Below are 15,216 nucleotides of genomic sequence, written 5' to 3'. Positions count from 1 at the left end.
GTACAGAGGTAATTCATGAGAAGCCTGAAAGCCAAACTTTTAAGTAAAAGTTGTTTTTTTTTTTTTTTTTTTTTTTTTTTTTGAGATGGAGTCTTGCTGTGTTGCCCAGGCTGGAGTGCAGTGGCGTGATCTCAGCTCACTGCAAGCTCCGCCTCCCGGGTTCACGCCATTCTCCTGCCTCAGCCTCCCGAGTAGCTGGTACTACAGGCGCCCGCCACCACTCCAGGCTAATTTTTTGTATTTTTAGTAGAGACGGGGTTTCACTGTGTTAGCCAGGATGGTCTCGATCTGCTGACCTTGTGATCTGCCCGCCTCAGCCTCCCAAAGTCCTGGGATTACAGGCGTGAGCCACCATGCCCGGCCAAGTTCCTGCTTTTTAAAAACTCAACCTAGGTCAAATAGAAACACCTATGGTCCCGGTGAGGGTGCCACCCCTGGTCCACCAGACACAGACATCAAACAGCCTTACCTTGGTGAGATTCAAGGCTGTCTGCTCCGAGAGGGGCTTACTGGGTAAGCTGAAGGATACATTTTGGAGGTAACTCAGGATAACTCCGGGACTTTGGAAGGCTTTTCTCTCTTCTGTCAGGTTGGTTATGATGGAATGGTAGGCATCTGTGGGCATCTGAAAGAAATTGGCAACATGAGTTTCTACTAAGAACTAAAATCAAAATATTATACAGAAGTTTAATGTGTCCTACTCTGGGTTGAACGCTTTTTTTATTTTTATTTTATTTTATTTTATTTTTTGAGACTGAGTCTTGCTCTGTTGCCCAGGCTAGAGTGCAGTGGTGCAATCTCGGCCCACTGCAGCCTCTGCCTATCTCGGCTCACTGCAGCCTCTGCCTCCTGGGTTCAAGCGATTCTCTTGCCTCAGCCTGCCAAGTAGCTGAGACTACAGGCATGCATCACCATGCCCGGCTAAATTTTTGTATTTTTAGTAGAGACAGGGTTTCACCATGTTGGCCAGGCTGGTCTTGAGCTCCGGATCTCAAGTGATCCTCCTGCCTCAGCCTCCCAAATTGCTGGGATTACAGGCATGAGCAACTGTGCCTGGCTCCTCTTTTTTTATTTATAGAGATGGGGTTTCACTATGTTGCCCAGGCTGGACTCAAGCAATCCTCCTGCCTCAGCCTTCTGAGCAGCTGGGACTACAGGCGCAGTCACCACATCCAGCTGGTCAAATGTTTTTATACCATGATAGTAATATAGCTTCTACTATGTACCTCACACTTTTGTGAATGTTTTGCTTGTATTAACATTTCATCCTCACAACAACCTTATGAAATAAGTCCCCATTTGATGGATGAAACTAAGCACAGAGAGGCTTACACAAAAATAAGTGGTACAGCTTGGATTTGAACCCAAGCAGATAGGTCAGAGTCGTGCACTCACTATTATATTAACATTCTCAAGAAAGGACAGTTCTTTGATTACAAACACTAATTCCAGACAAGAATTTTTCTGTATGAATTGAGCTTTTCCTCTCACATCAAACGAAAAGGGCACAAAGAGAAGCCAAGCGGGGCAGGTTCCTCACTCCCCACTCATGGAGCCCACGGCCCACGGTGCCCACGGCATTTCCTTTTGGGCACCTGAGGCTCCTGGTGGCAGGAACTGAGAGTTTTCCCCTCAGTCACTCTTAGCACCAAGAATTAGTACTGCAGTTGGCTTCGCCTCCATTTGTTATTTCTTCCCAGACAATGTACTGCCGATCACAAAGAGCCCAGACACCTGATGGAATTTTCTCTCTCCCAGCAAACAGCCCAAGCAGAAGGATGTCAGCCGGGGGTGGGGGGGGGGGTGCCAAGGAAGACGCATCTGCTCACCATGGGGCTTGCTGTGGGTGTCACGGAGAGGCTTGGCAGCGTTGAAGACAATAAAGCATGCTTTCCTGGAAAAAATAATGCTGGATTAAGGACTAAAACATGGTCACTTTTTTCACCACAAGGAAGACCTGTCCTCATTAAAAATGCACCGGCTTCAGACACGTGGAAGAGAGGCTGAGAACGTTTTGAGTCGGAATGTTGCTGGAGATAAATTATGGACTAAGAAATCAGCTGAATGGGTCGGCCATATGGATTTTCCCAGGTCACATTACTTTTCTATTTGTATTCTCAATCGCTTTTGAACACCCTTCGTGCAAGTCAGCATATCAAAAGATGATTTTGTACAAGGATTACCGATTTCAAATAAATAAAGAACCAAAAGAAACAGATTTCAATTGCATCCAGACTGGTTGGAAATAAAATGAGGAGGGCTGCAACTCGCTGGGCCAGCACAGACAGGAGCCCTGAGAGCGCCTCCTCCGAGATCGATGAGGTGAGAACAGGCCCCAGTAAAGCAGTGGGGAAAACTGTCTTCCTGAGCCCCTTCCAGCCCAAGGATTCCAGCTATCCTTTGCACTCAGCCCGCATGGGGTTAATGATGAATAATTACAAACAATAAAGACATTTAAGATTGAAGACTAAGCCAAGATTTGCTCTTCTCTGCCTGTTCACCCCCAACTATTTCTAATCCTGCTATTTCCTGATGAGAACACAGACTTAACCAGATATTCTACTTCATTTTCGGAAAATCTCTTGAAGTTGCTTTGGATGAGCGGAGGAAATGACATCATCACCCCTGGCTGGCTGCAGGAGTGACTGAGCCCTTGGGTTTGGGTGGGGTTGGGCCGCTGGTGAACGCAGAAGGTGTGACGCTGCCGAGAGAACTGGACCCCAGCACCACTCTGTTCTCCAAGTTAGAGTGACATTCACTCCTCAGGTGCCAATGAGTTACAGAGGAGTCACGTCAAACTCACATCTAACTCGTGTGTGTCCACAAAGCAGAGTGAGGGATGGTGAAAATCGGTCCAGCAATCCTGCCCACCCTTGCAAGCAATGACCACGGAGACTGGAAAGAAAATGAGAATCTGCCAGGTCCTCAGTCGGTCCCAGTTCCCACGTGCTGAGTGTGCTTCCAGGGCCCAAAGACACACGCTTTCAGATTGCACGGCTCTGAACACAACCTCCTTCCTCCTCTACGGAAAGAGCTGCTGTCCATTCCAGTGGTGGGGGAGAGGGGACACCTGGCCAGGGTGACAGACGGTCAGCACTGTGCCTTTGTATCAGGAAAGGCCACCACACCTGGACAGACCGGTCAACAAATGGTGCCAGCTCTGGCTCATGAGATTAGAGGAGGGTGTCCCCTCTGGCCAGATCACTCAGAAAAAGACCCCCTCTGGGCACCTACAGCCCCAGCACGGCTTCAAATGCAGACAGATCTTCATGTGAAGAAAGACTTCTACCTACTTGTGTGGCCATGTCCCCACTGAGGCCCGGCCTGGCTGGGAGCAGGCTGGATTTCAGTTCCCGTTGTCACTCTGCATGGCTGCCCTGAACTCGGCTGTGTTGGACTCACCGAGCAGTGGTACACTGGGCCCCACACAGGCCTTCCAGGGACTTTAAGAGCCATTTTCCTATACATGCTTTACATCATATGCCTTGTCTTCAGGACCAGGTCACCAGGTGAGGTGGGATTCTGGTAGATCCAGGTCTGGTTCAGCTCCGGTTCTGGCGAAGAGAGTTTGCTCTGACAAGAACAAGAACCAGAAACAAGGGCCCCTCTTTCCAGTGTTACTAAAACAAGTAAACTGTCAGGAGGGCAGGATTTGAGGCTTTTCATAACATAAATACAAGTGATAACTTGGTTTCAAAGTGACAACTCTAAACCCTAGGCAATAAAATGCAGTAGATTGATCCCTTTTTTTTCTTCTGAAGGACACTATAATTTGCCCTCTGTCAGTGCTGGGAGAGGGAATGCATTCTGTTTTCCTGGGTGGAAGCTGGAAGATGTAAATGTCTAAAGCTGTAGTGGACACAGGCTGTTTTGCCCACACAGCATCTGTTCCTTCTGAGACCAGCATCCCTGATTGTCCCCTGGGAGTCCCCTCTCCTCCACATGTTCTGGATAAGGCTGACCTCACTGTCATTTCAAGGGGGCTGAGGGTGGGGGACTACCACCCAGACCGAAGCCAGTCAGCATATTCTGCACACCCAGACACAGAAAATGACTCATGGAAGGTGCATGGATCAATGTGAGCCAAAGTGAGTCCTGCCCAGCCCCAGCATGGGAGGTGATAAGAGAAAAAAGCTCCCTCTTTTCCACAGAGGCTGCTGAGGGCTGAGGATGCAACCCTAGAAGCATGACAGCCACCTTGGCACCAGGAGGAGGCTAACACAAAAGAGGGCAAGGTCAAACGCAGAGATTGCCACTGACATCATGTGAGCACCTGGACCAAACCAGTTCTGAACCAGAGTTTCCCCTGGAGCTCCCATTGCAAGAAATGAAAAAGAAACACATGCCTTTCTTGGCTAAAGTTATTTTGACTCGAGTTTTCTCTCATACAATCAACAGAGTCCTAACAACTGAGGGACTCAATGTCAGAAGCGGAACGAGAGCAGGCAGCGTCTGGAACTCAGGCCTTTCTCTTCCGGTCCTGACACCCGCTGTGCTGGGTGCCTGAATGCCTACACGGGGGCTGTCATTTTTTAGCAGATTATTTTATGTGGAAATAAAGAAACCCAGTGGGGAAAAAATGGTGCATTCACTTGTGGACAAAATGAAAATGGAATTGTAGGGGGAAGGTGAATATTGATTTTAAAAACAGCTAAGAGCCCTTGGATTCTTGCCATATGCCAGGCATTGTGCTAATGACCTTACAGACCTTTTCTCATTTTATTATCCCAACACCACCCCCAGAGAGGGAGCAGTAGTATTTTTATCCATTTAACAGAGCAAAAAAAAGCTGAGAGATTAAGACCAAAAGGTTATACATTACACATTTCCATGTATGTGGAATCTCCGGAATAGGTACAGACAGAAAGTAGATTAGTGGTTGCCAGAGTCTGGGGGAGGGGAAGACGGGGAGTGACTGTGCTCCCTGAGTTTCCTGTTGGGAGGATGAAAATGTTTCCAAACCAGGTAGAGGTGGCAGCTGCACAGCGCTGTGAATGTACCAAGTGCTACTGAATTGTTCATGTTTAAATGGTTATGTTTATGTTATATGGATTTGACCTCAATTTTTAAAAATGACTTCCCAAAATCTCATGGCTCATTATGGCACAATGAATATTTGAACCCCAGTCCACTTACCCACAGGTCCCTGCCCTGAACAATTGCCCTGTGTTGAGTAGGAAGAGGTATCCTGGGGGTTTTCCAAGCGCCCATCAGAGTATAGCCCCTGGGAGGCACACAGCTAACATTTGTTGATCAAAATCACTAATGGACCTGGAATATTTGCTATCCAAAGCCTTCTATAATCCTCCGCCACATATACCTTGAAACCCCATGATGATCAACAAAACAATATTCATCTCAGAGCATCTCCAATAAATTATTAACTCGTCTGTCTCAGGGAACAGGTGTTCTAACACACAACTGTGTTTACAAGGTTCATTAGGACACATCTCATGTCTACAGTGCTGATAGCTGTAACAGGAGAGTGGGGAGAAAGGAGGCAGATACCCTGGGAACAGACAGCAGATCTGCCCCAGCCCTTCACACTCACTGACCAATGGCAGCAGTGAAGTACATGGCGATCTCATCCGGAGTCAGGGCCCGCTCCCAGATGATGAACTCATCAAAAGCGCCGTTCTCATAACACTTGGGCTGATCCTGCTCAGACCCTATCACGAGGTTGACGTTGGACTCTCCATAGTCACGAGACACTTTTCCACTCGGGTCAGAGGTGTTCAGGGTCCCGTTGACGTAGACTTTCAGGCCTTCCTTGGATTTCCATGTAAATAGGACATGAGTCCAATAGGGGCCTGGAAAAGAGTGAAGATCGCCCTTCTGAGTGCTGTGGGAATGAGCTCCCCGTGCACAGGTTTCTCACAAGGTATAACACAGACCTGACTTTCCCCAGTCCTTTGGAGCACAGGAAAGACATTATCTTTTTATCCCTATGCCCTAAATTCCAAAAGCAGTTCAAGGAGACTCCTTGTTATTTTAACATAGTAGTTACAAATTTAAATGCCCACAAGCAAGTGTGATTAAAATATTTGAAAAATGCCAGGACACAAGAGCCAACCAATCAGACCATAAGCTCAATTAAGAAAAAAATGGTCAGGAGCAAGGCAAGGATGTCCCCTCTTACCACTCCTTTTTAACATTGTACTGAAAGGCCTAACTAATGCAATAAGGCAAAAAAAGGAAATAAGAATATACATATTGGGAAGGATGCAATAAAAAATATATTTATTCACAGATGATATGATTGTCTATGTAGAAAATCCAAAAGAATCAACCAAAAAGCTGAAACTAATGAGTGAGCATAGCAAGATTACAGGCTACAAAGTTAATATACAAGTCAATTGCTCTCCATCTGCCAGCAACAAATAAGTCGAATTTACAATTAAAAAACACATTACCATTGTCATTGGTGCCAAAAAAGGAAAAAGAAATACATATATTGTAACAATACATTTATAAGCAATATATGAAGAAAACTATATAACTCTGATGAAAGAAATTAAACAAGAACTAAATAAACAGAGAGATATTCCATATTCATGGATAGAAAGACTCAATGTTGTGAAGATGTCAGTTCTTCCCAAATTGATCTATATCTTCAACACAATCCCAATCAAAATCTCATCAGGTTATTTTGTGGATATTGATAAACTATGGAGAGGAAGAGAGCCAGAATAGCCGATACAATATTGAAGGAGAGAAACAACATTGGAGGAACAACACTACCCAATTTCAAGATTTACTGTAAAAAGTTACAGTAGTCAAGACAGTGTGGCATTGGAAAAAAACAGAAGAATAGATCTGTGGGACAGAATAGACAGCCCAGAGATAGACCAATAAAAATACAATCGACCAATCTTTGACAAAGGAGAAAAGGCAGTACAATGGAACAGACAGAGTCTTTTCAACAAATTGTGCTGCAACAACTGAATATCCACATTCAAAAAAAAAGAGAGAATCTTGGCCGGGCGCGGTGGCTGACGCCTGTAACCTCAGCAGCACTTTGGGAGGCCGAGGCAGGTGGATCACCTGAAGTCAGAAGTTCGAGACCAGCCTAGCCAACATGGCAAAACCCTGTCTCTGCTAAAAATACAAAAAATTAGCTGGGCATGGTGGCAGGCATCTGTAATCCCAGCTACTCAGGAGGCTGAGGCAGGAAGAATTGCTTGAACCTGGGAGGCAGCGGTTGCAGTGAGCCGAGATCACCCCATTGCACTCCAGCCTGGACAACAAGAGCCAAACACCATCTCAAAAAAAAAAAATCTTAAACCTGTCATAAAAATTAGTTCAAAATGGGCTATAGGTCTAAAATAAAATGCAAAACCATAAAACCCCTAGAAGATAACATAGGAAGAACATCTAGATGACCTTGGGTTTAGTGATGGTTTATTAGATCCAACACCAAAGGCACAATTCATGAAAGAAATAATTGACAAGCTGGACTTCCTTACAACTAGAAATGTCTGCTCTGTGAAAGACACTGTCAAAGACAAGCCACAGATGGGGAGAAAATATTTGCAAAAGACATGATAAAGGACTATTACCCAAAATATACCCAAAAACTCTTAAAATTCAACAGTAAGAAAACAAACAATCCACAATTCGGGAGGCTGAGATGGGAAGGTCGCTTGAAGCCAGGAGTTTGAGACCAGCCTGGGCAACCAAGTAAGACCTCAACTGTACAAAAAATAAAAAAATAAAAAAAACTAGCGAGACATGGTGGCACATGCTCGTAATCCCAGCTACTTGGGCAACGGAGGTGAGAGGATCACCTGGGCCCAGGAGTTAAATGCTGCACTAAGCTATGATTGCACCGCTGTGCTCCAGCCTGGATGACAGCTCCCGTCAGAAAGAAAAAGAAAGAAAGAGATAGAGAGAGAGAGAGAGAAAAGAAAGAAGGAAGGAAGGGAGCAAGGGAGGATGTAAGGCAAGAAGGAACGAAGGAAAGAAGGAATGAAGGAAGGGAAAGAAAGAAGGAAGGGAGGACAGAAAGGAAAGAAGGGAGGGAGAAAGGGAGGAAAAGAAGGGAGGAAGGGAAAGGGAAGGAAGGGAGGGAGGGAAAAAAGGGAGGAAGGGAAGAAGAAAGGGAGGAAGGAAGGAAGGAAGGAAAGAAGGAAGAGAGGGAAGGGGAGCGGAGGGGAGGGAAGGAGGTAAGGGAGGGGAGGGGAGGGGGAGGGGAGAGGAAGGGAAGGGATAGGAAAGAAAAAAGAAAAGAAAGGAAGGAAGGAAGGAAAGAAGGAAGGAAGGAAGGAAGGAAGGAAGGAAGGAAGGAAGGAAGGAAGGAAGGAAGGAAGGAAGGAAGGAAGGAAGGAAATCCAAGTTTTAAAATGGGCAAAAGATCTACCTCACCAACTCATAGAATGTACAACACCAAGAGCTAATGTGAACTATGGACCTTGGGTGACAATGATGTGTCACTGTAGGTTCATCAAATGTAACAAATGGATCACTCTGGTGGGGAATGTCCATGGTGGGGAAGCGTGCATGTGTGGAGGTGGAGTACCAAATTCTCTGAACTCTGCACTCAATTTTTCTGTGAATCTAAAACTGTTCTAAAAAACAAAGTCTATTAAAATCTAACAGCAATATAGGCATTCTGTGGCACCCACAAAGCCAGTCTGCAGAGGCCAAGGGCGGGTAAGCACAGCAATGGGCTTTCCCTGAGGACGCGGCTTCTGTGCTGACTGCGGTGCATGGAAGGGTGGCTGCCCCATCACAGGGAGGTGGCCCCCACTCACCTCCCTGACCAGTAACCTGAGAGATGAACAGCCTGCCTTGCCAGTCTTTTTATTTCCAAGAGAAATTGGAAAATCTTAATTTTAAAATAAAATCATTACTAATGATCGTAAATCATTCCAAATCTTTTTCTGACAAACATGGCCTAGGCAATCACAATATAGGACCATAAAACGCATCTGAGGACCCAACTCAGCCCACAGGCCATTGGCATCAGCCTCTGCTCTAAGCAAGGGCGTATAATGTTAACCAACATGGGAGTGAGTTGGTGGGGAAGACCAACCTCCCTGCTCATTCAGGAACCTCCATCAACCAACTTTTGTGTTACTCTTGTCTCTGGCACAAGAACCACGCTCATCAACAAGAATGTTCATCAGACTTTGACTGTCACTTCCCCCACAAAGGGTCCCCTTCGTTCTGCCAGCGTGTGTGGTAAGCCGTCCTCCTGAGTTTGCTGCTGGAAGGAACAGCACGGTGCTTTTAAAGGACACGCATCGCCTCCAGCCAGCCATGCATCTTAGATCACCCAGAGTGACATCAGGGCTTCTTGCTCAAGATTGTGCAACTTTCTGATAATTTTGAGTCTCTGGAGCATGCTTGGATCCTAGGTTGGTCCAAAGTAGTATTATTAAAGCAAGAATAACAAACGCCTTCAATGCACAAAAGAGAGCATATTGCCAGCCAGAAGTGTTTCTAATTCTCGCCCTTTCCCTGGGTGGAAAAGCGGCCAGGGTTGAGCAGGCTTTACCTTAAAGCACGTTCAAGGTCAGAGAACCTACTGGGTGCCGAAACCATGTTCCATCAGCCCCAAGGAGCACAGAGATAAGATGTTTGCAATCGGACTCTGATAGCAAGTGGAACAGGAGGGTCAGGGACAAGGTTCAGATGGTTCTGTGTCAGAGATTATTTCTGGCCTTAGGGATCACAGAGGGCAAATTCAAAGCAGGTGTCTGCTGAATTGCCCCTCCTTACAGAGGTGGAGGTACAAGCTGGTCAGAGCACACTGAGCATCCATAGAAAAAGGCAAACACCTTCTGGGCCCACTGTGCCATCATTCCAGGCTTTATGCAGCCCACTTAGTTCTCACAGTCACCCTATGATGTGATACTGCTATTACTGTCATATTATGAATAAGGAAACTGAGGCATAGGGTAGTTAGGGAAGGTGCCCAGGTTCACACAACTACCAACGTCCAGAGGCGGGATTTGATCCAGCCTGTTTGGCTCCAGAGTTCACACTTTTTAATAACTGGGCCATGCAGCCTCCCTTAAGAATGAGTCAGAAAATGGATTTCCCTTAAATACATCAAAGATGTTTCCTGCCAGGAGGCCATCCTAGGCTTTTGTGCTGCCCCCTTCACCTCTGCCCTTTCCTTGTTGGGCTCCAGTCCTGACTAGGCCCCCACTCCATGCCACCCTGAGTCCTTCTGCATCCCCGGCCACCTGTTCTGCTTCTCCAGCTTCCACTTCAGACCTTCGTCAGCCTCTGTGGCCTCCTACCCCATGTCCGTGTCTCAACACCCACCTGCAAACTCAGCCAATGTGCAGGGACCCCTGTCCTCTTCCCACACATCCAGGGCCCCTCCCTCCTCCAAGACCACACACAGCCCAGCGTGTCACGCCCTCTCCCCCAGCCCCTTCCTCTGCTCCCTGGATCTTCAGCCTCTCTCTCCAAAAGCTTCTTCTCGTCATGCTTTAAACAATTTTGAGTCTATACCACTAAGAAGAAGGAAGAAGAGGAGGGGGAGGAAGAGAAAGAGGAAGAGACAAAGAATATGAGAGAAAAAGGAGGAGGATGAGGAGGAAGAGGGAAAATGAGAAGGAAAAGAAGGAAAAATGTAACCACTGCTTGCAGTTTGCACACCACATCTGCAGCTTAATTTCCTGAAAACCGTGAGGTAATTACAGTTAATATCATCTGCACGTCACAGGTGTGGTCACTGAAGCTCAGTGTGGTCAGGTAACCCACAGCAGTCACAGCGCATGGGCAGACGGAGCCCGGGCTCTGCACCACCCACAGGCGACTTACCAAGGGCACATCCTTGCCTCTCCCCGTGCACCTCCCCAGCAACCTTAAAGGAAAGGAGCTCAGGTGCCAGGAGGCAGCAGCATCCCTGGGCTCCTTGGGCTGTGCTGGGCTCCTCAGCATCCTGTTCTCAGAGAGGACTCCACTCCTCCAGGCAGAGCCTCCTGGGGCCGACGCTGTCACTCACCTGGGGGCTGAAGGAGGCCTCCCACGTCACCTCCAGGCAGAGCCTCCCGGGGCCGACGCTGTCACTCACCTGGGGGGCTAAAGGAGGCCTCCCATGTCATGGAATTGTCCCGCGTGTACAGCTCCACGGAGCCTCTGCCATCGCTGGAGCAGACTTTGAACCCATTGGAGATGACCTGTCCCCCATACGCAGAAGGGATTGGTCTAGACTGTTCTCCTTGTGTCTTCCAGAAGAAAGAAAATGTGACCCCTGAGGAGAGGAAAGTCACAAAATCAGTTATTCCCAGAGAGCAGGGGACTCAACTTCTCAGAAGCACATGGTTCTCTTTGCTTTTTATTTTTCATTCGAAAAGCATGTTGTCCCCATTCTAAAGGCAGTGTATGTTCAGTTCAGAAAATCCAGACAGTAATATTTGCACATGTTTATTAAGGGCTCACATAGCGCCAGCACTTTTCTAGGAGTTTGAAATGAACTCTCGCCTTTTAAAAAGTACAAAACTCCTGCTTCATCCCCATTATACAGATGCAGGAACTGAGGCTAGTTCACTCAAGGTCACCAGTGACGGAGGACGATCGCTGCAGCCCCCACTGGGAGCGTGCAAATGTGAAGACCTACACCCTCCAGGTTTCTCTCCTATTCCTCCAGCAACGTGGTTAGGGTGGCTCCTTCCTAAGCCTTTTCTAGAAATAGATTTTACAAAGACAGGAACCATCTCAGGCACACTGGTTTATAAACAACATTTCTATAAAATTCACTCCACCGTGAACTTCCTCCAACGTCCATAAATACACTTTCACGTTGTCATTTTTATGTCTGCACAGCGGTGCATTCTAAACAAGCACCACAGTCTTTTTTTAAACAACAGTCCCCGTCACTGGATCTTAAGGTTTGGTTCCACTTTTTGAAGAAATTTTCAAACAGAACTTGAAGCAAATTTTTTTGCCTATCTCAGATTATATGCCTTTAGGATACATTCCCAAGAGGGGATTTCTTGCCAAAGGAAAGTACACTTTTGAGGTTGTTGATATCCGCAATTGTTCATTTCCCAGTTGAACACAGAGAGGTCAGCAGCTGAAACCTTTTTCAAGACCCCAGTCTGCACATTTGTGGAAGTCCTGACCCCAGGCCCATGCGGTGGGGAAGGAGGGATTCCATGTGGACCAAATAGTCTGAGTGACGCACGTTAGCATGAATGAACTGACCCACCAGTTCATGCTGCCTCCGCCACCAGAATCAGATAGAACATCCCTCAAATGTGTCGTGGCAGTATATTACGGTATACTATGACAATGAGATATTGTACCTTTGGGGTCCAAAGACCTACTGTGATCAATGTAAACATGGAAAAACAGTGCAATTTTTATGATCCTGATGTAGGATTTCTCCATCTTTTCACCACAAGAGGAACCGCAGGCCGGGCACGGTGGCTCACGCCTGTAATCCCAGCATTTTGGGAGGCCAAGGCAAGTGGATCACCTGAGGTCAGAAGTTTGAGACCAACCTGGCCAACACAGTGAAATGCCCTCTCTACTAAAAATACAAAAATTGGCCGGGTGTGGTGGCAGGCACCTGTAGTCCCAGCTACTTGGGAGCTGAGGCAAGAGAATTGTTTGAATTGGGGAGGCAGAAGTTGCAGTGAGCTGAGACTGCGCCGTTGCACTCCAGCCTGGGCGACAGAGCGAGACTCTGTCTCAAAAAAAAAAAGAGGAACTGCAAAAGCCCAGCTCCTGAGTGTGCCCCCCCAACCCCGACCGCTGTCCTGCACTCACGCCCAGTGGTCTGGGGGCCGGGCTCTCTGCTGAAGGGGCAGTTGGGGCAGGGCCTCGCTGGAGGCTCCGTGGAGCTTGGGCCTCTCTAGCACTGCCTTTTGGAGCTCTGGTTTTCTCTTTTCCACTTCTTTGCCTCCAGCAGCATCTGCCCACCTGACCTTTCTTTGTGTGTAAACTCCTGTGTGTGTGTGTGTGTGTCTGTGTGTGTGTGTGTCTGTGTGTCTGTGTGTGTGACACTAGCTGCCTGCCTGGACTCTGCCTGTGACAGCTGGAAATACATCCAGCTGTCTCACCCCCGCCAAGCCCAGCCCAGGCATGTGGGTGAGAGGGTTCAGTGGTGCTGAGAGAGAACACGTGCCCAGAACGGGTCCAAAGAGGCCCATGATGGGACGGTGGGCCGGGGAGAGAGGCAGAAGGGTATTTGCCCTGGGCTTTATTTCTACAAGTGGTGCCAAATTTAGACTTTAGGCCTTACCTTCACATAAGGTTATGGACACAGTCTTAGAGAGTCACTGAATTCAAAGAAGACATTTGTCATTCATGTATAAGGTAGTGTCTCATTGCCCACTGTCCTTTCTGTGATGCCTTATGAATTAACACATCTGTTAGAAGTCCTTCAAATGTCTTGTGACAATATATCAAGACAACTATACCTTTGTGAGCTCAAAGCCCTCGCAGGATTCATGAAAAACACAGCATACATTTTAAAACCCTGGTATGGAATTTCTCCATTTTATTGTTTAAGAGAAGAAGAACATCCAAAAAATTGGAAGGGGCCTGGACCTTTCTGGACCTCTGAGAGGCTGCAGTGCACAACTCCAAGCCCTGCAGTGTCTGTCCTCAGGCTCCTGGGAAAGCAAAAAGCCCTCACCAGTGCCCAGTAACGTGGTCACCGCGGAACAGTGTGACTGTGGAGGCTGCACGGAGGCCTGGGGCAGCTGACACGGGTGTCCCCGGACCTGGCCGGTGCCACCCACACCTACCTCATGAGCAGGCTCTCTGCAACACCTGCCTTGTGCTCTGAGGGGCACAGAGGCCAAGACAAACCCCTGAGCCTCCCACCGCTTCCCTCCACACTCAAACAACCCGTTTCACAAGGAAGTCAGCACAGTGCGTTGTGAAATTTTTGTTATGAAACAAATTCCCAGTAGAATTCATGGAAGTTAATTTTTTCCAAAAACTTTGCTGCATTTTAAAACTCCTTTCACTCAATTTAAAATGAGCCTGCTTGGCCAAATGTCTTTCTGTTCAGGAAGAGAAATAAAAATTTTAAAATTCCGTGTGGTGTTAGGAAAGGGTAGATTGAAGGCCATCCACGGTGCCGGTAACCAAGCTTTTCATTTCGTTCACTCAACCCACAAAACAATGACTTCTACCTGAGCAACAGCTTATATTTAAGCATCAATTCACGTCTTCATAGAGTCATAAAAAATTCACAATGTGCCTTCCATATTAGCCTTTTAAGGAACTTTGCCTCATGGAGTTGGGCCATCAATACAAACAAAGAAAAATCTGAAGGAAAAAGAAACAAGCACAATATTGACAAACTAATGTAATAACTTTTTCTTGTTATAAGCACTGAATCCTAAAACATCCAAAAAATAAAATGAGGAAAGATCTTTCTCGACAAGGCAGAAAAAGGAAAAATTAAAATCTAAAAGTCATAAGAAAAGACTAATAAATTTGAGTGCATAAATATAATATTCTGCAAGGCAAAAAAAATCACCATAACAAACTCAAAGACAGACAATCATCTAGGGAAAAAAAATATTTGTCACAGATCTAACAGATGAGAAGTTAATTCCCTTCATATGTAAAGACCACTGCATAAAACAAAGGATGATTTCTAGCAGGTAAGGAGAACTTACATGGGCTGAGGCTAAATCCTCCCAACAACCTGTAAATTAGGTATCTTTACTGTCTCCATTTCATAGGGGAGAAAACTGAAGCACAGAGAGGTGAGGTAACTTGCCCAAGGCCACACAGCTGGTCTGTGACGAGTCAGGATTTGAACCCAGGCAGCCTGGATCTGGAGTCTGCGTTTGTAATCGCTGTGCTGCGGCTACTGCCCTTCCCTTGGAGACCATGCATGGAGCTGCTCTTCCCAGGGCCACAGACTCAGCACAGTGCAAGAGCGTGATTCAACACACGCCAAAGAAACAGCGGGCCAGGAGGGCACGAGGTTCTACCCGCGTGTGGGCCCGCCTGGCGTCCGAACCCGCCAGTCACCGCAGACCACACACCCGAAGGCTGACTCGGGCTGGGCCAATCAGAAGCACCAGGACCGGCCCAGGCATGCGCAGACTCAGCTGACAAAACCAGAACTTGGAGCTTCTGAGCGGATGCTGCTCCCCCACCAGGAAAGCAGCGTTGAGAACACAGCCGGAGCCAGGCAGGGACGGGGTCTGGTGGCCATCCCAGCAACCCGACCAGCCTGTGGCCCACCGCGTTTCCTAGAGAGCCACGAGGCTGCGCGTCCCACAC

The 15,216-nt window shown here is 47.3% G+C and overlaps 1 protein-coding gene across 9 annotated transcripts in view; it reads right to left on the bottom strand.

Annotated features, from left to right (window-relative positions):
* The window catches only part of ADGRD1 (adhesion G protein-coupled receptor D1), a 187,129-nt gene that overhangs the window by 145,126 nt on the left and 26,787 nt on the right, over positions 1 to 15,216 (bottom strand). For all 9 annotated transcript variants that reach the window (XR_635296.4, XM_009182071.4, XM_021923159.2 and 6 more), the window contains 4 exons: positions 11,033 to 11,212; positions 5,556 to 5,810; positions 1,830 to 1,894; positions 470 to 625 (listed from right to left, as the gene is read on the bottom strand). Coding sequence is in view for 8 of the 9 variants with exons in the window: in XM_009182071.4 (XP_009180335.1) it covers positions 470 to 625; positions 1,830 to 1,894; positions 5,556 to 5,810; positions 11,033 to 11,212 (656 nt within the window). In the remaining variant the exon portion in view is untranslated. The remainder of the gene's footprint in view (positions 1 to 469; positions 626 to 1,829; positions 1,895 to 5,555; positions 5,811 to 11,032; positions 11,213 to 15,216) is intronic.

This window comes from Papio anubis, chromosome 9 (assembly GCF_008728515.1).
Source record: "Papio anubis isolate 15944 chromosome 9, Panubis1.0, whole genome shotgun sequence".
Lineage (NCBI taxonomy): Eukaryota > Metazoa > Chordata > Mammalia > Primates > Cercopithecidae > Papio > Papio anubis.
This window is presented reverse-complemented; position numbering and strand designations above follow the sequence as displayed.